This window comes from Carassius gibelio, chromosome B7 (assembly GCF_023724105.1).
Source record: "Carassius gibelio isolate Cgi1373 ecotype wild population from Czech Republic chromosome B7, carGib1.2-hapl.c, whole genome shotgun sequence".
NCBI lineage: Eukaryota > Metazoa > Chordata > Actinopteri > Cypriniformes > Cyprinidae > Carassius > Carassius gibelio.
The window spans coordinates 12,916,872-12,944,332 of record NC_068402.1 but is presented as its reverse complement, the minus strand read 5'-3'; the positions used below and the strand labels follow the sequence as shown (position 1 = coordinate 12,944,332).

Here is a 27,461-nt window from a genome sequence, read left to right as displayed (position 1 = left end):
CTATGAAGTACTTCACATAAACATTCTCACACACACTCTGGGGGGGGGGGGGGGGGGGGGGGTGAGACACACACACACACACACACACACACACACACACTTTCCCTTAGCTGTGCTTTTGTGTTTTGTCAGAATTAATGAGAAAAGTTCCCTTGCCCTAGGGGTAATTAGTGTCCTTGGAGTTAAATAAGCTAATACTTAGACACCTCTGGCACAAGCAATTATGTTTGTGTATTGAATAATTGATTCAAAGAGGGGGGAAGGGCTGCTAATCAGATCTGAGCATAATGAATTGATTTAATTAACAGGGGAATCCGTGGCTCTCTGGGAAGCGCGCGCATTTATTCAGCAGCAGGAGCGCGCGGAGCGCATAAATTGGGTGAGAAAGGCAGCGTGAGCATGCTGTTAGGAGTTGTCAGCCTCAGAATTGGATTGCTTGAATATAGTTACAGTCTCGGAGCAAATGAGAACTGGGAGGAACACGTTTCTACTCCGAGAATAGCGTCTTCGCGGCAGCTCAATTTAAACGGGTGTTTAAATTAGATTTGAGTTAGTGTAGTCGTTTCATTTTCGCATGGAATGCACTGTGGCGTCTCACTTTAGTTTTAGACATCGTTAATTACAAGCGTGGATATTACTGACGCGCTGCGAACGCGAATACAGCTGAGGGGACATCGCTGTATATTATCTCCGAAATACATTAAACAATAGAATAACAGACTCACACGTTTCTCTACATGGCTTTCCGTCTCTGAACAGCGGAAAACCACACAGACGAGTCTGCCTGTGTAATTAAAGCTCGCGGCAGCAACGCGGACGATTATTTTTTGTTGTTGCAAAGCAATTTCTTCTCAGAGACGCGAGTGGCGCGCGCAGAAGTGTGCTGGAGCCGAGAGTGGATCGCCTGGAGCCGGACTCCTCGCTCCTCAGGACGATGGTGTTAGACAAGGAAGAGGGTAAGTGTACGGATGTACGGATTATTATAAGTGCATTCATTTGCTCCTTACGTCTATGAAGAACGCGGGACAGTGAGGAAATGCAGCATTTAGCGTCCATTTTCCCCGCGGACGGCACTTTCGTGATCCAGTTCGTTTGTCATATCAGACAGACGGGATCGTTCGTCAGGTTTACATGAGGAGGAAAGCGCATACGTTAACGTTACTCTTAAACACTTCGGACATGCTTCTCTGACTGTCCCCGCGTATGAAATCTAATATTATCCGTTTAAAAGACGCAGACAGAGCTGAACCAGAGTCGCTGTTCACCGCAGTATCAGATAGCGCTCGGTCAAATCTGTGAAGTTACGGGGAGATGTTTTATCAGCAGCGGCTGCCCTCGCTCACAGGTGAGAACATTTGAACCTTAACCTATATACTTGTAGGTCCAAGCGAAGAAATCTAGTTCACCAGTTTGATATCAGCCCGTTTAGTTTGTAAATGTTTCCGTTTTTATTGGCTTATGTGCGTTGCACGTCTCCGTATTTACGCTGCACGCTGGTTCCTATGGAAACGGTTTATAAACTTATTTCGGAGCTTGCAAAGGTGCCTTTTTTTAAGCTCGATCGCGTTTTTGTATTTTGCTGTTTCTTTAACGTCGTTGAGAGAAGAATATCCACACAAAGTGTCTTTGACCTAAAAATGCTTTTCTTGTCATCTTTCAGGAAATATTGTAATCACACACAAGTTTAGTTTTAGCCAGGGGCCCTTTCCCCTGTAAAGCAGTAGATTGCATTAAGACCCATTTTTATGTTTGACAAATGTATATTTCATCTCTCTTTGAGCCAACCATCCTTTCACTAACCCGTCTTAAAAACCAATAAAGGGATTGCCGTAGAAACATAAATTGGTCTGTCTTGCTCAATCCATGTTGCGCTAATGTACCCAGATTAACTCAACTGTAAATTGTCTCCTTTGGATGTCTGTTTTGCATTAAAGTTCCCCATATGATTTAGATTGCTTTTAACAGCTATTGGCTTAGCAATATGGTAAATGTACAAGGTGATGCAAATGGCATTAGTAGGAGAGGATGCACAGGAGCATGTAATGCAGTCAATACTGCATTAACTACTGATGCCCAATTACAGAAGCAGGGAGAGTGGCTTTTAGGAGCATTAGGACTTACAGAAAAGCTTAGATCACCTGCTGCTTATTGCCTAAAAGCTTCACCCTTTGCTTGCTGGTGCTGACCAACTGCGCTGGCATTTTGGAAGAGATTGGAAGGCAGCATGGATCTGCTCTCTCTCTAACAGTCTCTCACACACTTTTACTAACACAAGCCCAGGCTACAGTATGTTCAGATAAGTCTGATTCTAATAAAAGGCTATAGTCTGACTCTAAATATATCAGTTGAGGTAAAGTGTCCTCATAGTTGGGTACATCTTGTGCTGAATTCAAAATGAGGGAAGCTAGTGAATAAGATGAATTGATCCGAGCCTTCTGTAAAAACATAACCATATGCACAACCTACATGTCGCTCGCATCATCCATACGAAAGCAACCATTAATGGATTGTCGGTACTTCGAAACTTGCTGATACATTGCGGTTTAAAAAAAATGGCCTTTAAGCAAATCATTTTATAATGCGGTTTTGTAGCGATTCTGAAAATTATATACCCTAGTGTCTGCTTTTTTTTTTCTTTCTCATGTTCGTTTCCATAACTGAACTTTCAAATGGTCTGTGTAACTCCAAAATAACTGCATTCTGCAATAAAATAATTATTTTACCTTTTCCCCGAAAGGAAAGTAGTTTTCACAATTTTTAACTACACCCTAATCTTGCTTCAGTTTTCTGACCTAAAATTCATCCCAAGTTGTTTGGAAGCTCTATTAGGAAGTCTTTAAAATATGTACGTTTTTCTATGTGAAATAGTGGGTCATTCATATCTCTGCTCTTTGTACTATGCGACGTACTAAGCGCTAGAAGTTGGAAGAGCGATGTGGGGCCTGCGTCATAGTTTTGCACACCCTCGCTTTTGTACTACCTTTACACAGCCATCCCAAATGATCAGCCCTTTCACACTTCAGCTTTGCGGCTTTGTCATCAGTGGTCCTTGCACTGTATTTGATCCTTGCTGTACTGCTTTCAGGCAATGACACAATGCCTTGCTCTTGTACTTTCTTACCAAGATTTTGAGAGCGCGTAGAAACGTGTTAAGGTACAGAATAAGCACAACTCCTTTTCATGACTAACTTTAAATAAAAGAAGCTCTCGGTTGACTTTTAATTCTCTGGAGAAATACATTATTCAGCCATTTTCTTTCCCTTCAAGGTATTTAAAACTATCTGGATTGGGAGGAATAATTGGGTCCTCATTGTGGACTTGTTCAGGATTGATCATTCGCATCGCTGGGCTCCCTAAGAACATGGAGTAGAGAAAAGAACACCCTTCTATTCTTCATCCTGAAGATAAATTCTTAGTTACCATTCCTCTTTTAATTTACGAGAACTTTGTGCTGACTGGCCAATGAAATGTCTTCGTTCCTATGTCTGCGTGCATTCGAAATGCAATGTTTCAAATGAATACTAGACCCCTGATCTGTCTGTTGCTGTAATAAAACCCAGGGCTTCAGGCACTAAGTTTTTATTTTGAAATAATAAAAATTGCTTCATACTTTACTTGAGTTACCATGGTAATTCAGTCTTGTAGCACTTTTATATTGATTTAGAGAGTGGACAGTAATATTTCTTTCCCGTTATTCCCCTTTCTGTGGGTTGATTTCTAATTTCCACTTGGAGATTACTTTTATACATTCCTTAAGTCCTTTCACTTTTTTTCATCCTGCAAGGTAATTTTCTCTCTTGTATTTGCTATTTTCTCAGCTTATTGGCTTGTTCTTACTCTAAATTAAACTTGCCAATTTCAAATATTGAAATTGCATCAATGTTTCTCTCGCCCTGGGTCTCTTGCAATATTGCGCCTGGATTCGGGGCCTAATGCCTTGTGTTCCTGCCACTTATATTGCTTCAGCCTGAAGAAATTCCTACTTTATAAACATTTCCTCCTGATGCAATTACAGTTTAATATATCTGCAACTGATGTGTCCTCAACATAGGGATCCGTCATTGCTTTGTGGTCTTAAATTGGCATGCTTTTTTTTTTTTTTTTTGGATGATGTCTTGGAATGCACAATGGTCCGACACATTCTGATGAGGTTGAAATGTTAAACATTACAAGGTGATTCATCCCTTTTCAACTGTACAAAATTGGAGAACTGGCCATACAATTTTACCGTAGTTGCATGTGGGGTCGTCGCTTAAATCCTGAGGACACAGGACGAGGATGATGAGGGGAATCAAACTGAGCAGAGTCGCATTCCGGTAGATCTTATGTGATCGACCTAACGTACAGTTTACCAAACCCATTTCTGTCTCCATCCCAAAGCACTTGATCACTATCAAACTGGTGCACATCAGTGAATGCTGATGTGTATCACTTCCCATCATTTTACCGCAACTCAAAGGGAACGCAAATAAAGACGAAGGTTCTAGGGAGAGCAAGAGTTAAAGGTACAATGAACCTGTATAAGATGCTCACAAGCTTAATTATATTCACTTCCTGTGTTACGTGTGAAGTATTATATCTGCATCAGATTTCTAAACCCTTTCAAACATCAAGGGAGCCGGCTAAGGCTCATGTTTCATCCATATGGTCTGTCATGACCGCATTTTTGTGTGTAAAGATGTAGTTATCTGCAAGTTTTTAAATAATTCCATTAAACACAGGATTTTTTTTTTTTTGAAAAGCTCCAAGGACATACAGTCCATCACTGAAGCATTGGGAACATAGAAAACCTTTTATAACATCCTCAGACATGCTGCCAGCGAGATGAATCGTCATTTTTAGGCTACCTTTTAAAATGTCTCGGAGCAACCTTATCTTTCACCTTGAGTCCTGAGATGAATGCAGACAGGTGCAGCGTTCAGTAAAAAAGGGAACATGAACGAGAGAGGTGCAGAAAACAATATTCAAGTGTGGTGTGCATGGTTTTTAGGAGGTTTACTCAAAAATCAGGTCCAGCCAAATTTAGCTTCATCTTGAAAAAGGAAAAATGTATAGGCTATAATGTCCATTTTTGCTACAATGTCTGTAAAAATGTCTGTCTTTTTCATTTCAAATATGTTTCTGCTCCGGAATTTTCTGCAATGGTAGCTTCTCAGTGGACATGCTCCAAGTAATAGTACATATGCTCTGCTGAAAGAAGGATTTACAGCTACATATTGATGATTTTACACTAGGTGGTTTTTAATTTACTTTCTGTTGGTCTTTAGACCACGTTATTCCCTCGCGTCACCTTGTCGCAGCACCTCTCGCTAGCACGTCTCGCTGCAAGGGTGAGTTGCTTCGTCTATTGCATTTGTGTGCGATCACTTTCTCTTTTCTGCAAGCGCGCGCACACACACACACTCTGCTTCTCTTGCAGCAGGTCGTCACACTTGGCTCAATTTCATCAGTCCTTCTTCCATTCCTGTATTTATTTGTTTATTCCCCCCTGCTGCATCCCTTCATCTCTCGTCCTCTGTGCCGGTTGTCCTGTGAAGCTCGAGGAATTTTACTTTACAACTGACTGCGACCTATAGCGCTAGGTAAAGAATGGAGCGATGACCTACAGCTCTACACATGCATGCAATTTCACGATCAAGTTCTGCTGCTGCACTTTGGAATGTTCCTTTTTGGCATGACCTTCTTGTTTTAAAAGGTTCAGCCTTTCCAAAAAAAAAAAAGTACAGGTGGTCATGCTAATGAAATAAATGACTAGCATACTTTTGCTTAAGGTCTCGTCCTCCCTGCCAGCTCTTTCCATCCACCGGAGACACTTTTATAAACTCCTCATTAACCTTATCACATTCTGTAACTTGATAAAAGCTTTCCTAATGATACCTACACTGATATCCTCATTTGGCTCTAATGAAGTTAGAAAGTGCAGCTCGAGGTATCATAGCCATTCATTAGTGTTGTCTTTATAAAAAAAATAAAACTAATATCACACACCTTGCCTTGATGATGTCTTTTATATTGTAAATATCACCCGACTCAAATAGAATGAAACGATGAGAAAAATTCCAGACATGGGTGGTGAAAGGTATTTAGAGACAAAGGAAAAGCCTTGTTGCATTGTGAATGTTTGAGGCAGCATTATGCAGTTATGAATGATTAATGTAGAAATAGAATCTTGTGGCATTATTGTAACGCGGTCTGTTTATGCATGCGAGTTTCCATCTTGTTATACATTGATCTTCCATTATGCCTATTAGTTGGAAGGCCTTTTTTTTTTTTTTTTTTTTTTTTTTTTTTTTTATATCCCTCCTGAAATGCTCCCTAGATACATATTCACAAGAGTGTGTTTACCGGAGAACTGCAGGCACACTGATAACTGCTGTGTTGTGGTTTGGATGGTTTGTTTTGTAGGTATGTGGGCATGTGTGCACACCCGTGCAGGTACATGTTTACTGCGTGCATGAGCGTACATGTATACGTCTGTGTGCATTCTGTGCAATTAGTTTTGCATGTGCAGAAAATATTTACTGTGTATTTATATCATGTTTGAATGCATGCACGCAGCATGTCACAAAGGTATTAAAGTTGTAGTCCTCATAATAGTGTGCATCTGGGTTTTGTAATGGAACCGTTGAAGATTACTGAGTAGCGGAGTGAAGCGAGATGAATTCTGAAATGAGTAATGATGCACTGTTCAATATATTATTCAATGTGTCATTCCTGGAGTGAGGAAGATACTCAAACTAGTGCTTTAATGTTTTTGGAGGTTGTAGCCTCTTGACTCGCCTCACAACACACACGTATGGATATGACATTATAGTATTGTACTTTCAGGCTAATATAATAATATTTTGAAAACTACTGCGTATATACTATAGTGCTATTCCTGTTATGGCAAAGTTGAATATAAAGAAGCTATCACTCCAGTTTTCAGTGTCACATTAAATCATTCTATTACACCGATGTAGTGTTTAATTTTTATTTTAATCAAGGTTGTAAACAATCTGAATTATTTTATTTTTTAAATCATACTGCCCCGAAACTTTAGGAAGGTAGTGTACAATATGCAGTTTAGGTAGCCAAGTAAATTGTTAATTTCTATTTTTATTATTATTATTATTATTATTATTATTATTATTATTATTATAATACCTTTTTTTTTTATCTAGAGATTCTATTCATCAATCTGTAATGCTGACTAGGTAATGGTTATAAATATAGGAAATATGTAGGGCAGAGGTTTTTTCTTTTCTGTTGGGACAACATAATGAAAACTCCCACCAGCTCAATAAACTTTCCATATATATATATACACCACAATCCGATAATAACAAACCTCATGTAAAGTACTTAAGAAAATAGTTGGAAGAGAGAAATCCAATATAGCCTGTGTAAACACATTCCATCCAAATATCACATGGATATTAAAATCTATTCCTTTTTTTTTAATAAAGCCACAACATATAAGAGAGGATGCAGTTAGAGAAAGCACTGGAGGGGGGACAGGCAAATGGAAACTCAGTCCACTTAATGAGATACCAACTTCCACAACTCATTGGTCGGCCTTCGATAAATCAAATCTTGAATACCTAATTAAAGGCAGTGATTGCCGGTTAGTTTGTATTGTTCCTTAAAGGGGAAGGACACTGTATTGGTGAGGCTGATTTAATCAATGCTCAACGTGAGGTTTCTGATCCATTAGAGTGGCAGCTGTGGTCCAAGTGCTTGGCCACTCTGCTCTGCTTTAATTGAAATTGGAAACTGAGCACAGGGTGAATAATGCTGTCCGGCCCCCTATCTGCCTGCCGATGATTTTACTCTTTCTTGACACGTTTAAATGTGACCGTCTCCCTTGTATGGTTGGAGCTAAACTTATAATGGAGCGGCCATTCGATTTAACTCCTGAATTCTCCAGTAACGTCAATAACCTTGGATGGTGTGGTCATTCAGTCATCGCGCTCTCAATGCTGCTACGGAGAAGGCTAGAATAGACTCCAGTTTATTTGTCATTTTAAATGAGGACATTGATATTGTTTATAGCTAATTACAATGACAAGAAACTAACCTTATTCAGAGAGGAATATTCTGGTCCATAACCGCCATCTAATAATTATGTTCATCTTATGGCCAATAACTTATAAATGGCTAATATACATTTGAGGAAAAAAAAAAGGGAATTAAAACAAAAACACGGGAATGTAACACTATTAATTTATAATGTATAGAAGAAAATTTATTAATATTCTTAATAACAAAAAAAATAGTACTTGATGGCATGGCTGTCTCATTCAGTCTGTATATCTTTGACCGTGTAAACAAAAACCTCATGCTCATTTTTATAACCATAGATATGTATAGGTAGATTCCCCATTCGGCCACTCAAAGCACGTAAACTCATCAGGGCATCTACCTATACATATATGGTTGTACTTGCATGAAAGTTTTAAAATGCAAATACACTGGTGTAAACTGTGCCTAAGAATAAAAAATTTGTGCCATCTGAAGATAGATTGATGCTTGAAACGAGCTCTGAAGTTCTCTTAATTCTCCAATGTCTGGGAAGCTGTAACAATCAAAGGTTGTCAAATGACTGCTAACGTACTTCCCTTAATGGTGACTGTACAGAATGTTAACCTGATTAAGCCTAATTCCGTAAACCAAAATGAAAGGTAACTGTCCGTTGCAACCCAACCCCTGCTTCATTATTTACCTCATAAGGAGATGGGCATCTGAGAAAGTGGTTGAGTGTTACAGAGGCCCCACACGCCAAACAAATACCCCCCGTGGTGGATTTGCATTATTCAGCTCTAAACTGAGTCCAAATGGAGTTTAGCTGCATGGCGTTTCCTCCATTTTTCAATCTTGAAGCATGGTTCTGAATGGCACACCTGTCTCCTGGCATATCTTTTGAAACGCTAAATGTGTAGTAATTGCTGGGGAGAGGGGAATTTCATACATCACTCCCTAACCTTGGGAGTGACACAAACTTTAGATAGTCTACATTTATGACTAGCCAAATGCATTTTTAATGTTGGCTAAAAGGTGTTGGGGCATCATTGTGCGACGCATGGCGGAAAGAGGCTCTGACGGTGCTAATGGTTACATTCTTGCCAGGAGTCACGAAGTGGCAGATAAGATTGTCGTCCTCCTTTTTTATTTTTTTTCCCTCCAAAGTCTGAAAAGATCTGGAGGGAGAATAGATGGATTTATTCCTTTATTTAGATGCAAATGTAATCTGTGGGAAAAAATGAATTGAGTTCATATATATATGAAGAGTCATTCATCAGCGGGGGATATTGACAGTTTATGCCTTCTGGTGAAGTAAATGGGAGGCTGCAGTCTCCGAACTCCGTCTAAATGAAGACCTAAAACAAACGCCCACTCCAGGCCTACTGTATAGAACAACTTCCAGATGGGTGACGCTTGACTGGCTTGATGTAAGGTCACACACCTCCCTATTCTTTCTCTATTGAGGGACTGATTGTTCTTCTGAAACTCTTCTAACCCCTGAGTCGGGTGTGTTCTCCCTCTCTGTTCGCACAAGCTTTTCTGATTCTGGTCTGTCGACAGCTCCCCTTGCAGAGCTGTTTTCTCACCATGCTCGCAAGCGAGTGCCAAAGTGTTGGAACAACTTGCCTCTTGCAATAATGCTGCCAGTCTTCGCACGTCTCCAAAATAAGCAGTAATGAATTTAATTAGATGGCTGTTGCATATCTCTCTGATACATTTCTTTTAATTAACCCCATGTGAATAAATTAAAATTAATAGGAGAAAAAAAAAAAAAGTGTAGAGCAAAAAATAACACTCATGCGCGCACACACAAGCTAATGAAGTTATCCGTTAATTGGAATCGTATCTGTTAGCCAAAGCTTTAGCAGGGCACCGGGAGCTAACAATGTGTTTAGTATGCCTCTCAATCTCCTCATCCTGGAAAAAGAGCGAGAGAAAAGGCCTTGGGTTCTAGAAGTGACTGGGAGTGTAAGAAATGCACCTCTGACGTGATGGAAATGACCGCCTTGGAGAAAAGAAACCCCCTGTTTCCAGGCCCTGCTCTACCCAGACTCCCCAAGCTGCTGTGCTTGAGAACGGGCCAGTGTTATTGCAGGCCTAATGCTGCTGCCTCATTTGGGCCGGATCAGTAGTAATTATGCTCTGGGAAAGTGGTTGTCGACCGCTGGGGTCAGGACACTTGTAACATGTGAAAAGAGCAATTATTCCCGGAGACAAAACCCTCCCATATCCCGGGCAGTGCCCGGGTCACTGCAAGGGAGCAGCACTGCTCCATTTCACCGGGCCTTATTAGCAGCAGCAGGCTGCTAAAGTTTGCGAAAGTGCATCATATTAATGAACCGCACCCTCGTTCCATCCGCACTGGGCATGCCATGCCAGCGCTGATCTCGCACCATTTTTATTTCTTATTCATTCTTCATCTCTTTTCCAGTCAAGTCCTTGTGCAAACATTTCTGGGGTATTAATTATATCACAGCAAGCAATGTCAGGCCTGATTTCATATGCAAAGCAGTCTTAAAAATATGTAATTGCATCCACAACTGTTTTACCTTTTGATTTACCCACAAGCCTCCAGCTGAACGTATTCTATTCTCCCATTATGTGCTGCATGATGTCCACCAAACACATGAATCAATATGTTTCAGACTGTTCTGCTTTGGGCTTATCAACTAGGATCAAGCTCTTTATTCATTTGTCTGTGTTTCAGCTGGCATATTCTACTTGACATTATTACCAGATGTGTTTTGTCTTGGCAGTAAAGCAGAATGAGTGTCTACAGGCTCAATTACAGTAATGATGTGGACTGATTGAAAGGAACTGATTCACATAGACAATAGCAGGACATCTGCCTTAGTTCCCCATTAACCTCCACGGTGGCTGGCTGACAAATTCTAGTCCAGATTGCCATGGTCGCAGCTTGTACGCTCATAACGGGCTCCTATGCACAGCTGGAGCTAACATAAAGCTTTAGTTTAAGATGAAGTTCAACCTGGTAGTCTTAATTTGAAGTAGTTGTCATACGTATTTGGTATAATTATCTGGCTCTTGATTTATTTACATCCTTATCATGCTGTGTGCTTTAGCTTTTGACATAACCTTCTCAGAAAAGTGGCACTTTAAAATGATTCCCACTTAAAATAAATAGTTAATATTTACAATATAATTAACCAGCTTTTAAAAAAAACATTAATGGGATAACCCCCCCTCCCCAACCCCCCAATTGACTTTTATTGTATTAACAAAAACAAAACTTCTGTGTTCCATTGGAAAACAAATGCATACCGAATTGGATGCATGTTGTACTTTTACTATAGCTGAATTTGAACACAAGAGTTTCATATGTGAATGCACTAAAGAATGCATTAGAATGCAAAAAACTTCTGAGCCAGGGTCAGGTAAACTGTAAATCTTAATTATATTGGGCTTAAAGACTATTTAAATCTACATTCTCTCTGCCTTTAATTCTTAACACTTAGATTACAACTCCTTCCATTCAACAGGTAAATGTGTGATTCAAGGACTGCATCTGCCATGGTCGGGGTAAGCTGCAAGCGCTTATCGAGTCCACAGTGATCATTTTCATCACAAGCCCTGGAGACATGCAGTTAATATCATCACAGACCTCTGCCATCCCTGTTACCACCAAGACTCCCTTCTGGCAAATGGTTCAGCTCAATCAAAGACTACAACCTCCCATGGCTTGATCAGCTTTCATTTGTCACACTGTGGCCTTCTGGTCCAATCTGTCTCAACCACCATACACTCATCTCCAACACACACTCCTGCCTCTTTTCAGAGTGCTACCTTAAACCGATGAGTGTCTCTAATCTTACATTGCTTTTGGAATCAGACTTATATTTAAACTAAAGGATTTGTTGCATCTTTTAACTACAGTTTTTTGTACTATGCACGTAAACTTGCCTGCCATTGAAAACAGTTCAGACACTTTTCATTCACTGCTGGAGTTTAAGATTTTGGAGAACGCTTCTGCTCCATGCATGCATTGCTGCTGTCATAACCAAAGGCTGTCATACATGAAAAATCATGCCAACAGCTTTGCGACAGATGACTGCCTGTAATCCCTCATACATCTGTAGTTCAAGTCTCCAGCACTTTGTCCCTTTTAAATTGGTCTCTTTCTTAGATGTTTTGAGGTAATGCATATGGTTTATGCCCTTGAGGTTCATTTAAGGGCATTGTGGGATTCATATGCATACCCTCATAAAAACACAAAGCCACATTTATACTTTAGTTAGTTAATTGTCTAAAATTCATATATATTTTGATGATTTGACCAAGAACAACTCCCCAAAAATAAATGGAAGAAATGATTTACTAATGTTATTCCAAATATGTATGAATAGTTTTTTTTTTCCATTGTACACATGCAATTATAAGTAAGAAATTTTAGGTGATTAAATTCAAATCTTTTTTTGTAATTTTTTTTCTTCTTCTTTTTTTTTAATTTGAAATAATTCAGTGTAATATTCAATGATATCCTCCAGTGGGCTGTTATCTGCCTTCACCAGATTATTGAGTGAGCCTGAGGATCCGTCAGTTTCAAATCTGGTTCTGAACAAATCATTCAAACCTATTTTGTGATCCGAATCAACTGGAAATTCATTGAAAATACCTGACACAAAAGAACGATTCATTCACATACCAGACAGGCAGAATCAGAATCTCTAAAATCTGATTTAAAAAGTGACTTAAATGTTAACATTTTAAAACTTAATCCCAGGAACAGATTAAAATATAAAGCATGGCTTCATAAATCATGGACCACTTTTGATACTGACTGTATGGCTATGTGTGTCCTTTTTGGAGCGCCAAAGCTTCAGTCGCCATCTACTGTAATTGCATGTAAAAACAGTGTCTATCGTATTCTGCAAAAGAAAAACATCATCCAGGTTAGGTTGATTTAAATGATGACAATTCATTTTTGGGTCAACTGTCTTTTTAAGAGCATATTAGAGCAAGCCTTTTTAGAATGGAGAAAATCAGCTGCTCTCTTCCTGATCTCACATTTAAGCCTAATACCCCAGCGGTCCCCTTCACCTGGCCCCATGGAGAGGCCTCACACTGAGGTGTCCAGCTAATTGATAGATCTAATAACAGTAACCCTGTATACAGTAAAATCTGCATCATCATTAGCTTCCATTGTGTGCCTACTAGAGAATGGAACCAAGGAAAAAGAATCAGACTACAAAGACAAACAAATCCTTTTTTCTCACATTTCCCCCCCAAAGATATGATATGAATTGTGCTGTAATGCTTAAACGATTCCTTACTTCCCCCCCCCCCCCCCCCCTTGCTCTAAACCTTAAATACATCAAAAGGGTACCACATTGATTTGATTTTTTTTGATATCCACAAAAATGGAACTTGAAACGAAGGCCTACATAAAAACCGGATCCTATCTTTATAATTGAAAGTACATGGTCTGACAGTTTCAAATTCAAAAACGCATCTGTACATATTCAACTGAGATAAGGTCTTTAAAGGGTAGATGGGTGGAAAAGAGGCGGATGACAGGGTGCACACCAATTACTATTCGCGAATGATTTTCTTCCCACCCTTTTATTTGTTTGGGAGAAATTTTTGACAAGGCTGCCTCTTGAAGGGAAAAAAACGCATCTACTGTTCGTAAATGAATCAAGTGGCGGATAGCAGGATATTCTTTTTTTGTGACATGGAATGACATAGGAAGGTCAGCAGCACTTGTATCTGTTAAATGGATTGGATTAAGTGGGAGCTGCCTCAGTTTGGGTCTCCGTTTACAATTTCCCCCTTTTTTGTTCTGCAGGACAGAAATGGGGGAAGGGTCTACTATAGAGAGTCCAGGCTGTGCAAAAAATGATGACAGGTGCACTCTTCTGTATAAACCCCAAAATAGCAGTTTGCTGATGTCAGAGTCAACATTATGCACTTTTATTCAGTCATTTACTCTGTCGTTTCAGGTTTAAAATGTGCTGAGGCTATATAGGGCTTCTAAAAGCATATCTCAGCTGGCTCTTTTTTAGAAAACAACAAGAGGTTTCTCAGAGATGGCAGAAACAAGATGATTAGCTCAGACAGAATACAGCGCTCCTCACATCAGCTAACTCATCCTAGAGGTTGCTCTAGCCTGGTGAGACAGGAAGCGCCACCTTAAATCTGGGCTAGGAAACCGGTCACGGTGTGATGGTGTCATTCAGTTACCTACAAACCTGAATTCATCCAGGTAATTACAAAATGAGACCGCTCAAAGGTTTCTTGTTTATGAGCCTGGAGTGGTTTACAACAGAAAGGGTTAAGCTCTCCATGGTTAACTTTTTTTTTTTTTTCTTCAGCCAACATGCTTGTTGTTAAAAGGTGGGAGGAAAGTGTGGAGGGTGGCCTAAACCAATTATGTGTGGTTCTCCTGAGGTGGGGGAAACGACCTTTGTGTATAATTAGTTCTCTTATTTAAAGCAAAGATTTTGAATAGAATAACTAATTAGCTGTCATAAAAGGCAAATTAAAGATTTTTGTGCCATCCCTTGGGGAACTGAAGGAGCCTGATTCCCAAGCTCGTTTCAGTCTCGTACGCACACTCTCGTACAAACACAGACACACTTTTTCCTCGCAGACGAGTGCTCTCTCTCCTCATTAAGACTGTTTCTAGTTCTGTAGAAGGCTGACAGGAGAGCACTGTTGGCATACCTGCAGAGTGCACCTCTAACAAGCCATGAAATGCAGGTAGAAAACGACCGCCCTCAGCTAGTGTGGCTTCAATTTAAAGGCTTTTTACCTTCATTTATACTGAACATTGGTATTTATAGCAAGTTTTGTGATCCTAATGCGGCGGCTTCAAGGGGCCCATATTGGGGCTGGAGGGGGGAGGAAGCTGGAGAGGAAAGCACACCGCTAATTGATGGCTCCCATCAGTGGTGCTAGACCAATTAGCTTCCCTCTTTTTCCAGTTCTGATAAAGAAATAAGATGGTTGAATACCACCAGAGCTCTTATTCACATCCAAGTCATAAATTTAACTAACAAGCCCTTGCTCTCTTGCCCCCTCTCTCTCTCTTTCAGTCTTTCCTGAGTGCTTTCACATTGTACCTCATTTTATAACCGAGGTAATGTTAATTATGTTATATTCATAGCACAGCTGATGTGTGGACATTCCAGGATCACTGAACAAATCTGAATCCAATAAATGAATATGTGCGTCACAGAGGGAAAGCATGAGAGTGAGCACATACCACCAGGTTTGCGCACCTTTCAGAATTGAAGTTGCCAGATTTGAATCAAGGTAGTAAACAAGATGCAGAATTGCAATTCAAATTGTAATGGAAGGTAGTAGAGTTATAAAATACAAAATACAATTTAAATGTTTGAAAGTTTTAATTCAGAATTTTTTCAAACCCTAGCATGTACTAAACCTCTCTTGGAAAATACAATGTGAGGTTAGTCCAGTTCGAGGAGGACACACACACACACACAAAAAAAACATTAATATGCTGATAGTTGCATGCGGGGTACCGGATAATGGAGTTCATGCCCACTGGCGTACATTTGTTGATCATGTACAGTACTACCATTACCGAACATTAAGGCCGGAGCTGAACAAGAGCTGCTGCCTGTGACCTCTGCCATCAGGATTCAGGAGACTCTTAACGGACATCTCGTCTCATACACAAATGCACTAACAATCAGCTAAGCATAAGCATTACATAAACATGACAATTTTAAGGTATAGTGCACCTATAGTTCTCATTTACGCTCATGTCCTTCCAAACCTGCATGATTTTCTTTTTTCTTGTACTGTCCATACAATGAAAATCAATAGGGTCCAAACAGCAATGGGCCCAATTGAAGTAAATGGATTTATTTATTTAGTGCTATTCTTTTTATTTTTTTAAGTGCGGAAGAAACCAAATCACTGTTCTTGTTTATTCAGAACAAAGATCAGTAATCAAATCAATAACAAAATCATAAAGGCTTGGAATGACATGAAAGCCAGTAAATGTGCTGACTAACATTTTAATTCCTCACAAATACTTAAAAAAAAAAAATCAGCGACTTGTTTTGAATGACACCAATTCTTTGCAATCTACAGAGAATGTTTTCACACTTTTTCCATACTGTAAAACTGTAAAAAGGCTAATGCTTAAATAAAAAGCCCTCTGTCCAGATGGGTCTGTCTTCATCCAGGACTGGGGGGCTTTTAATGGTTTGACCGTCCATGGCCCGAAACGCTGCCGATTGGCGGGGGAAGTGGTGTGGATGGGGGGGGAGGTGTCAAAGGAGGCATCACACAAGGCTTTCTGAGAGAAATGTGTTTTGAAAGCAGAGAGCAAAAGAGAGGTATGGAGAGAGGGAGAGTGCCGGTTTAGCTGTGCGTTCTATTAGACGGATCAATAGCTCAGTGTGGGAGAGAGTGTCTTAAGAGCTGTTGTCCTGCACTTTCAGCTGTGGCAGACCCGTTAGTGCTGGCAGAGGGGTGCCGAGTGCCAGAGTTACCAGCTCTGGCCTGGGGGCGGCTTTTAGTCCACACACAAATGTCAGCCCGCAGATAGACTATTAGTGTTTAGTGCAGTTATTAAATGGACTTTATTTGTCCTTTAGAAGACTAAAAGGCATGCTTAAAGGGGGGAGGCTACATGACAACGCAGCGATTTAGCCAGTTTGGTTACTCTTCTCTGGTCATGATGCAGCGAGTGTAAAAGGAGATCGGGCTTTAGTGTGTGTGTTTGTGTGCGTGTGTTTGGAAGGCACTTAGGCCATACCGTATCTCACTGGAAGCTGAGAGCAGCCTTCTTGCGGTCAACAGTGTTCTAAAAGGTTAATGTTGATCTATACAAAACAAAGCCCACGGGAGGCTTTTAGCATGGCCAACAGTTCTCATACTGATGAAATTGGGCCATGGCTAATCTTTCAAACAACATAAATACCTCTGTCAGCTATCTAAATAGAGATGGTCCTGGGGCATCCCAACATAGAGATGCATTCAAGCCCCCATTAAGCGGGTGTGTCAGTCGCCAAAAATAACATCTGTTCTTTTGAGCGGGGGCAGCTACGAATGAGCCAGCAAGCAGAGTCCAAAATGACCCGCACGCATATCTGTGGCTAATGCATATGAAACAGCGGCGTCGCCATCCTTATCAAAGGCCACGAAACATGAAAAGTCACCGGTTTAGCCAGGCAGTGAATCCCAACGCTCTGTGTTTGTCTCCCTGTTACCTCAGGTGTGCCGATGCTCTCCGTCCAGCCCAAAGGAAAACAGAAGGGATGTGCCGGCTGCAACCGTAAGATTAAAGACCGCTACCTGCTCAAGGCCCTGGACAAATACTGGCACGAAGACTGCCTGAAATGTGCATGCTGCGACTGCCGCCTGGGGGAGGTGGGCTCCACCCTCTACACCAAAGCCAATCTCATCCTCTGTCGCAGGGACTACCTGAGGTAGGAACACACTGCAGTCAAAGTGCTGCCAAAGCAGAAAGGGCTTGTTACACCTCAGGCTGCATGACATTCAGAAAAGTACACCCTCATCTAACAGCTGATGATTGCCACCCTGCCTGTCTCATTTCTGGCCCTGTCCTCTCTCTCCTGTTGCATTTATCTGCTAACTTGTGGGGTTATAAGTATTTTATTTTTTTTAGCTTGTAAATGTTTTCTTTGAGGTTGTTACAGAAGATTAAGTGCTTGTTCTTTCCTCATCGCAGTGTAGCGACCCAGACTCTGTGCATTCCAATTAAGTCCCAGTTGTGAGCAAACAGCTTGGAGTGGCATCTTGTAGTGATTGTTTATGTTTAGCCGGGTAAGGTTTTGCATGTTTGCATGAATGTGACGTGTCGCCCATTTTCTAAGTGGAGAGAGAAACCGCTGCGTAAGAGAGCATCAATGGACTTTCAGCTCACCCCAGGCAGCTGAGTGGCAGAACTGCGGGTCTAAGGATCCATTTTGCCTCCTATCTCTGAGCCATCTGCTTGCTAAATTAAACCTGATTATTTCCTGGGCGTTAAATCCTAGTCCCTGGGGTCTCCCAACCAGATCCAGTTATTTATCCCCAAGCTGCTCTCCCCAAAGAGCCCCCGCTGGTAGGGCCCTTCCCAGTAAGACATGCAGTTCAGAACTGTCGTCATTTACAGTGTTAAAGGGACAGTTCAACCAAAAGTAAAACTCTGGCATCATTACTCGCCTTTTGTTGTTCCAAATAGACTTTCCTTTTGTGGAAGACCAAAAAAAGCCATTTGAAGAAGGTCAACAGGATCAAAACAACATTTGACCACATTGACTTTCACTGTATCGACAATGTATATATGGAAGTCATATAGGTTTGGAACGACTTGACAATGAGTTAAGGTTTTTTCTTTTTACCCTAAATATTTACACAAAAAAAATTCACTCACAATATATTTTCTTAAACAAATATTTAGATATGATGTTGGGGATTGACCCACTTGAGCAGCGTGAGCTGAAGCTGAACAGTGAATGCACTTTGCTAAAGCAAACCGACGCACTTTGTTTTAAGTTAATTAACTATTACATAATATACATATGAGATTAACTATATATGCACAAAATGGCACAAATACAAAAATGTACTTGAACTAAGAAACTCTGGCTTGCACAACTCGTATTGTGATTCTAAAGCATGAGGAACATTGTAGACAATATAATGTTATTTCAGGAACTCAGATTTTCACATAAATTACAGATTTTAGAGTTTGTTTTAAATGTTGATATAAACTATAAAATGTTTGAATAATTGGATTCATATTGCACTGTAGTCAACTACAATATAAATAGAAATATGTATTGTTTTTTTTTTTTTTTTTTTGTCATGTATTGAACAAGACAAAATACTGATTAAATTTATCTGATATTTTAGTCAAGACAAAAACTATATACTATAAACTATATGCACATCCATGGTTACATTACTGTAAGAGTAACCACAAGAGTATAAGGTCCCTTATAGGTACACAGAGGCATTTGTGGTAATGATAAAATGATTGGGAAAAAAAAATAAAAATCTAAATAAGCCACAAATGCATGACAATTACCTTTTTTTTTGAACTAGAGAAAGAAAGCAGAGAATGGTGGAGGGAGAAACTGCTTAAAAACGAGCTTCCTGCTGCTGCTGTACTGGCTCTGATGTCCTAATGAAATCTAGCCCACTCATCTGCTCTTCAGCCTGTGACAAATATGTGCTACTTGCCTGGAGATGCTGGATATGAATTCTATTAAGGAACAAATTAAGAAGTATCCCTCTCCGTTCAGACGGAGCGAGGAAGCATTGGTGCGTTTGCTTTAAATGCGAGTGATTGAGACTTCACGCAGGGCGTCCCACCTAAACTTCACCTCCAGCACACAGCTGGAGAATCCGTCCACTTTCCTTCAGTAATGAAGCTGAAATCTCACCCAGAATTAGCCTCCCATACAGGGAGGCATTTCATTAAAGACAGGCGGGCGGATCAAACACATTTCTTTTATTTTCGGCTGGGTTTTTGGAGCCCTGCCATGCGAACATTAATTATGAGCTGCGCTCCTTCTGCGGTTTGTCCTTCAGGAGTACCGTAGAGCCATAATGAACCCCCACCCCATGAAAACACACGTAGCCCACCACTGCACAAACTAGCTTGATCTATTACAGTTTCCTTAATAGAGAAGTATAGCAGGATTTATAAGCTTTCAGGTCATACTCTATTACTGCACACAAAAATATATTAATCTGTTTTGCGGGGGTCAAGAATCCTTTGACCTCTTGACCAGAGAGTGAGAGTGCCTCTGTTTTTGACTGCATTCACCCCTGACCTGAAATGGTTTTTATATCAGAACCATTGCATTATATTACAGGGGGACACATCAGTCATTTACTAATCAAAGAAGGGTGCTTTTAAATGAAATATAAAGTAGATTACACCTCCTCCTAATAATGGCACATCCATTACTAACATGCGAGTATGATTAAAGGGCATAGATAAGTCTCCGCAATCATTTGGTGCAGTTTGATGTTAAAATAGTCTACTGAGCAAGCTCGGCTATCCCTATGAGGAAAAAAAGACATCAATCATATAATTTAAGTGGAAACACAATCCCAATGTCAGCCCTATCTCACTCAAAATTAACGACTATGCCTGAACACACAATACAGTGACCCATGTCTGTAAAACCAAGAAAGTCTGATATATTTACTGTATGTATCCTGTTTATTTTTACTATATACATATTTGTTTAAATTATTGGGGGTATCCCAGCTCTTCATTGTGGTCTCACACTTTTGAACCCCACTGTATTTACAACTTTGCAAATTCACACGTACAGTATTGAACCACAGTCTCTTTGAACACAAGTAAAAAAAACTAGAACAGATGAAGTCTAATCATAGAGAGACATTAAAGGGAAGGAAGTTGATGCCGGCTTCAGAGGAGTTATGAAGAAACACCAGAAGAGAAACACCTGTCTACACCGAGCCACAGGGAATCATAGAGAACAATGAGCAAAGGATTTCTGCTTTAATACTAAAGTTTAGTTAAACACAAACAAGATTATGAAGGCAAAAGCTCTGTTCTCTTTTCCTTTATTGTCTTGTAAATTTTTCCCCTCCTGTTCGGTGGAATCGGCGTGCTGGGGACTTTGAGATTTTTAGTTTTCAAGAAAACAATTAAAAAGTTAAGCTTGTAATGACAACTCGTATAGCAAATATGATGCACAATAGACGTTTTAGGGGCTGGATGTTCCTGAGCACATTTTGCATGGAATAACACATTTAAATGGGCTTGCTGATAAAATGGTTGGTTTCACTTTATCTTGAATTATATTGCCTGAAAATCCAAGCCATTGTATTTCAAAGTTTGCTGGTGACCTTCCAAATGAGTTTCTGTAACCTCCTAATCCACTTAAATTAACCACCAGTAAAGTCTCCAATTTGAGCCGGGCCATCATAGTGCTGCAAAAACCTAGAATTAAACCACCGCAGATTTCTTTGCAGAAGCCCAGTTATCGGTCACTCTGAGTGTATGTGTGTGTGAGAATGAGGAGTCCCTTCTCTTTTAAGAAGACTCCTCTGCTCTTAAACCATCAAGAGGTCCCTGAATTTTCACAAGTCAGTAACATTCCTCTCAAAATGACATCCCTGTGCTTTCTGTGACCTGATTTAGAAAAGAAGGGAAAATGGGTCTTGTGATGTGATCTGTAACACCCTCTACTGTGCAATATGATGGACATGAGCCATAAGAAATTGTTCAGGATCCCCAGGGACTGCGACCACCTTTTCAGGAGCGAGCCAGGATAACACAACATTGAACTCCCAACTCCAGTTGCTTGCTCCAGCATTAAGGCATGACATTTGAAATGTGTTCAACCACAATCTGTGTGCGATTCCCTTTTAGAAAACATGCTCCTTCAGACAGACACCTTAATCCTTCCTTCTGCCTCTGACCGTGTATGTGTGTCTGCGAACGTTAGGATTATGTGGCCCGCCATCTGAGAACTTTCCAAGATCGAAGAATGACTGGTAGATGCATCTCAGCCAACTACTGTAAACTGGCATTGTTGCTGTTAATGGTTGTCCTGTCAAATGCTGTGGCAGATGATTTGGCGTTGTCTCTTCAATATGCTGCCAAAGTCCCTCTTGAAAAAAAAACCATTTTTTTGCACTGATCTATCTTTGTTAAAATGGTGATTTTACTAAGCATGAAATACCAATAGATAGGGCATAAAATATAGTTTTTAATTAATCAAATCAAGATAAATCCGATACATTTTAATGATTCTTCTGCACCACAGTAAAATAAAAATTATTCACAGTCTGAATTGAATGTGATGCAATAAATCAAGCAAAAAGAAAGTCTTTCTATTGAATTCTATTCAATCATTGTAGTATTATTCATGATTTCGGGTCTGTTCTTTTTAGTGAATCAAAACCATACAGCACACCAACCAGTCTAACCTGGTTTCTGAAACAAATGACTCCTATTAGCCAGTTCTTTAACTGAATAAAAAGCATACAGCATAATTAGTCTAGTCTGACTCACAAACAAATGACTCTTATGAGCCAGTTCTTTTACTGATTACTAAAAATACAGCATGATTAGTGTAGTCTGAATCATGAACAAATGACTCTTGATTCAGTTCATTTTACTGGATCAAATCTCTTAAAAGTTGGTTCTTTAAATGAACCGTTCAAAAAGTCAAGTTAGCTGTTTGAATAATTTTGTTGGAATAATGCTCAATTTATAACACACCTGAATAATTTGCAACATTAGCCATGTGAGAATTTCTCCACCGCTAATTTAAAATTTAACTGCAAAATGTGAAGTATAAATTGTATGTGCAATTATGAGTTGGTTTCTCACAGATTCTGTGCTGACCTTGGAACAAAGCTGCACTTGAACCATTATTTTAATAAGCTGAACTCTTTTGTGAGGCAACACCTCGCTGGGGTTGCACGGCCTCCTCAGAGTGTCAGAGTTCCACATAAACACATTTTACTGGAGCAGTAACCCGATCTAACAATGGCTCTTTTTAACACCTCGCCTATCTGATATAACAACATGCCCTCTCCCACCATAAGACTCCTCTCCGCTCGGGTCTGTTGCTCTAATTAACAGCAGGGTCTGCTGGATAGATGCTGGTGGTGACGCAGGGCGAGCAGTCGAGAGAGACTAATATGGACTCGCCCAAACTTTGTTCCGTTTCTCTCTCTCTCTCTCCAACCAAGTCCTCAACTTTAGAGGGTTGTTTAGCATACCGCCGCATCCTGATCCTGCCTTATTTCTCCCTTTTCCCTCCCCCTGTTCTTCTCCATTTGCTCTTCCTGTGTGCATAGCATTCCTGTTCTGCCAAACGTATATATCTATCTCCAACTCTGAATCTCCAAATTAAACATTGGAGCAAGGGCTTTGAAAATGAAAATGTAAATCCGACGGCGGATGTAGTGGAGGAAAGCGATCTGCCTCGATGCCTTGTTCTGTTTGTGACCTTGATGGTTTGCGTCCCATCTAATAAGCTTAAACAAACAGTGCAGCAATGCGAGTTGTGTATCCGTTTCCATGCTCCAGCGAACATCTACTTTCCACTCCAAGGTTACGTACCTCACAACGCTCCCTCTACATCTCACTCTGCTTTTAGCAGGTCACCGAGAGATAAGCAGAATGAGAGGAGAGGTACGGAGGATAGAGGCAGTATCCTTGCAAGGGGAATCTTTTGAACTTTTGACTACATTATAGTATTTAGCCTCTTGTGTAAAATCCAGCTGGCTTTGGTCTGTGCAAAGTCTCATTAGTTACTCCGGATTTAAAAGAGAGAGGAAAAAAAAAAAAAAACTTTGAGCTGTTCAATTGCTCGCCTCAGACCTGTTTTCATTGCTTTTGCAATGTGCTAGGCAAAAACTCTTTGAAGAAGGGGATTAGAACCATGTGATCATTTTAATTAGATCATTAGCTAAGAATTAACATCTAGGTTTGTACCCTCATTACAAAAAATACCTAATGTGTGCCAAGCTGGATTCACGTATCGCATTAGTTGTCCAATGTGTTTTTTTCCCCTTCCCACTTCTTTGGTTGTTTTCTTTCCATTTTTCAGTTTTTCAGTGATTTCATAAAGGCTAAGAAAGGTATAAGTGAGTAAATCTGCTTTTTGTGTTTTCTCTCACAGGCTCTTTGGTACAACGGGGAACTGTGCAGCCTGCAGTAAACTGATCCCAGCCTTTGAAATGGTGATGAGGGCCAGAGATAATGTTTACCATTTGGACTGTTTTGCCTGTCAGCTTTGTAACCAGAGGTAAGGGAGAGAAAGAGATCACAACAAGCCAGCAAAATTGTCTTTCTATATAGAAATGGAGAAGAACCTATTAGCTCAGACACAAATCACTCAATGACTTCTAGCATTGTGACTTTACACACTCCATTAGCCCATAGCCTTTTCTCCTAGGGATGCACCGAAATAAAAATTCTTGGCCGAAGTGAAACAAAATGGCACACTTTGCCGAAGGTTGAATAACAAAGTTTTTTTATGTACCCCCCCCCCCCATGTATTTTGCTAATTTGTTTCACCATGACATACATTTATATATACTTACATATTTTCAAAGAAAAAAAATAATTACACCATTTTCTAACATTCTAGCAGACATTATACCAACAAAACACAATTTAACTTGAAATTAATAAGTTAGTAAAATAACAATATTTTGGCCATTTTTGAGACCCCCCCTTCTTTAAATCAGTCATGTGATCGGCTGAAGACAAAAAAGAAGTAAAACCGAACAGCAAATGAGCATATTAGAATGATTTCTGAAAGGTCTGTGACACTGAAGACTGGAGTAATGCTGCTGAAAATACAGCTTTGATCACAAGAACAAATACAATTTTACTATATATTCACATACAAAACGGTTAATTAAAATTGTAATAATATTCCACAGTATTACCATTTTTGTATTTTCACTGTACAAATAAATGCAAACCTGCTGAGTAGAAGAGACATTTTTCAAAAAAAAATTTTAAATGACTGATCCGCTTTCAACTTTGTACAATGGCTAACAAGCATATAGCTCCGTGAGCTCATGATATGCTGTTATACAAGCAATTTGTGTGTGATCGCATCACCAGTCATTTCGCTTATTCCCAAACACAGAATTTTTGGCCAATTTATTTCAGCTGTAGAATGTTTAGTGCATCCCTACATTCTACTCTGCGTTTTCATCTCAAACCTATGAGTTTTGTCCTTGTTTGTATTTTTGACCAGAAGTGGGATTATAAACTTGAGTTGAGTGAAATTAACCAGTGCTTCAGTGACTATACCGTTGGCAGACCAATACCAAGCCTGATCAAAATGTGAATGCCTCATTGAACACAGTCAGCTAGAAAGTTCCTACTCCATAAACAACCAAGCCAAGCACATCACCTCTATGTCTCGCCGAGGGAATTAAGCGGCCGGACGAATGAACTTTTTTTCAAGGATCATCCTTCCAAACATTCCTGGGGAGCAAAGGAGTCTGACAGTGTCCTAAATGCTTTAGTGTGTAACCCACTTTTAAAAAAGACTTTTGTGTCATTCTCGAAAGCTGCCGCATACACGCGCTAAACTCTACTACAGTAAATACAAACAAGTTCAAACTCACATTTATAACTGATGCTGCAAAAAAACTACGGCTTCCTTTTAAAGAATCTAAATACAACTAAATAAAAGCATTTGTTAGGAAACGGGAATAAATAATCAAGTAGCATATATGGTGAGCACCAGTGTTGGGCAAGTTACTCTTAAAATGAGTAATCAGTAATTTGATTATATTTTCAAAGTAATCATGTTACTGTTCTGATTACTTTATTTCAAAAGTAATTAGTTACATTACTAGTTACATTACTTTTTTTTTCTCCATAAAATTTAGGAAATCCCACCATACACGCTCTTCATTTAATATTTGTTATTAAAGCATCAATATTCACAGAACACTGTTATTTTTAACTAAAGCAAGCGACTGCTCTGTGTATGGTTTGGATGGCAGAATGCCAGCAAAAAGCGCTGCATTTCTAATCTCTCAAAGACATCTCCGTTAATCACAATCTCACAAATCTCTTAACGCAATAAATATATGCATAATGAATCTTTCATAATGTCCACAATTCGTGTTCTAATGAGAGGATTCGTGAGCATGCATATTTCAGCACTGCATTGCTCAACGCTGTAAACACTTGTTATAGCCTTAATAGAAACTCTGCTTGCAGCTGTTTATCGTTTATATTTTATATTAGTTCATGTTCCTTTTGAGCAATAGATTAATAACAATGTATTTGTTTTAGATATTTCATGTTACGATATTTCTAATTTGTGGGATCCAGTGAATGATTTTATTCTCCCGCATCCCACACACATACACAAATGTTTACGCGCCTGCACCAGCCCTCGCCTTTCGAGTCTTGTCCTGCGTCTCAGCAGCAGGTGTTGGATTGGCGTGGCAGTGATTGATAAGAGAAAACACCATCGGCAATGCTTTCATCATGGATGCACTATTGTCATATGCAAACAAGTTTTCATATGCAAACTTGTCAATGTAAAAAGCAGTGCACACATGGAATGTTTTTCTCTTTAATTGGCATGAAATTTCATGGGAAGTTTTTAGAGACTAACAATTTATACTTTGGCAAGGAGCCCCAACATAGGGGGAAAAACTCAGTGGTGGGGTTTCCTTGGAAACTGGTGCAGAGTTGTTGTTTTTTTTTTTTTTTTTTGCCAATGAAAAGAAATTGTGGCATGCTTTCATTAGGTGCCAATCCTGTCCTGCTTTGAAAAATGCTGTTGGTTTTGAAAACATTTAGTTAAAGCTGTACCTTATTGCCACATCACAAGAGACTTTGAGACTGTTATAGAAATAGTAGCATTCCTGATGCCTGTGATGACTAAAACTGTACCCTGCATGTTCATTTACACTGATGCAATGATGTTTCCTAAACCAAAATAATTGAATTGATTTGTTTGCATTTAATTTAGTGTATATCAGGGTTGTAGGCCATCCTGCATTGAACTGAAAAGTTTTAATTTCCATATTCTAAAGCATAAAAAAGCACATTTAATATGTGTATATATATATATATTTTTTTTATATATATTTTTTTTTTATAAAACACCTTCAATTTATAAAAAAAAAAAAAAAAAAAAAAAAATTAAATGACAAGTCCATAAATTACTCTTCCTGCAATTTTGATGCGCAGCCAATTCAAAATCAATTCAAACAATTCTTCAATTCTGAATTTTGTCTTTTAAAAAAAAGTCTGTTAAAGCCTGACGGAATACAAATATTCATCTAAACTATTGAATCTGATGTCAAATTGTCAAAATGTCCATTTTGTGAATGGGCCAAATAAATGTGTATGTTAACCTATGTTTGTTGTTGTTTTTTCTGTAGGTTTTGTGTGGGCGACAAATTTTTCCTAAAAAACAACATGATTCTGTGTCAGATGGACTATGAGGAGGGGCAGCTCAACGGGAGTTTTGAGACACAAGTTCAATAGCCAAACAAACGACGGCAGCGGCAGCTCTCGGTTCACACACTCAAACACGCTTCTGTGCAATGGATGTTCTGCTGCACTAAGAGAGAAGAGCATCTGTCTGCTTGCCTGCAATACTTTTTACAGTAAAAGCCCTATTGGTCCCTGAGGACTCTATTGTAAATGTACTACTTTTTGGCCCTTCCTGTCCCCAACACTGAGCAGTTACACGTTTTGATGTACAGTTGTGCCTGCTTAGCTGAGCACTGTATTGCCTGTATGGTTTTTGTGATGTTTTTCTGTTTTGTTCTCTAACACTTTCTTTCTTTCTCTTTCTCTCTCACACACACACTCTTTCTCTTTCTCTTGTTCTTCTAATGCTTCTCTGAGGGTATGTACAGTCTGTTTTCTGTATATATAAACTGGAACATTTATTTTATGAAACTGTAATGCAATTTTATTACCAGTGTGAATTAAAAAAATTCTTAAATGTTCATAA

The 27,461-nt window shown here is 39.5% G+C and overlaps 1 protein-coding gene across 1 annotated transcript; it reads left to right on the top strand.

Moving 5' to 3' along the window:
- The first annotated feature begins 331 nt into the window (after nt 1-331).
- On the top strand, nt 332-27,461 carry lmo1 (LIM domain only 1). The gene is made up of 4 exons (XM_052559977.1): nt 332-956; nt 17,216-17,429; nt 23,631-23,756; nt 26,881-27,461. Exons 1-4 carry the CDS (start codon nt 935-937, stop codon nt 26,984-26,986), a joined length of 468 nt encoding a protein of 155 aa, XP_052415937.1. The 5' UTR covers nt 332-934; the 3' UTR covers nt 26,987-27,461.

Excerpts from the sequence above, each read along its gene's own strand:
- lmo1 (XM_052559977.1), top strand. The coding sequence starts at position 935 with ATGGTGTTAGACAAGGAAGAGG. Across the intron at positions 957-17,215 it reads GGTGTTAGACAAGGAAGAGG|GTGTGCCGATGCTCTCCGTC; the intron begins GTAAGTGTACGG and ends CTGTTACCTCAG. Across the intron at positions 17,430-23,630 it reads TGTCGCAGGGACTACCTGAG|GCTCTTTGGTACAACGGGGA; the intron begins GTAGGAACACAC and ends TTTCTCTCACAG.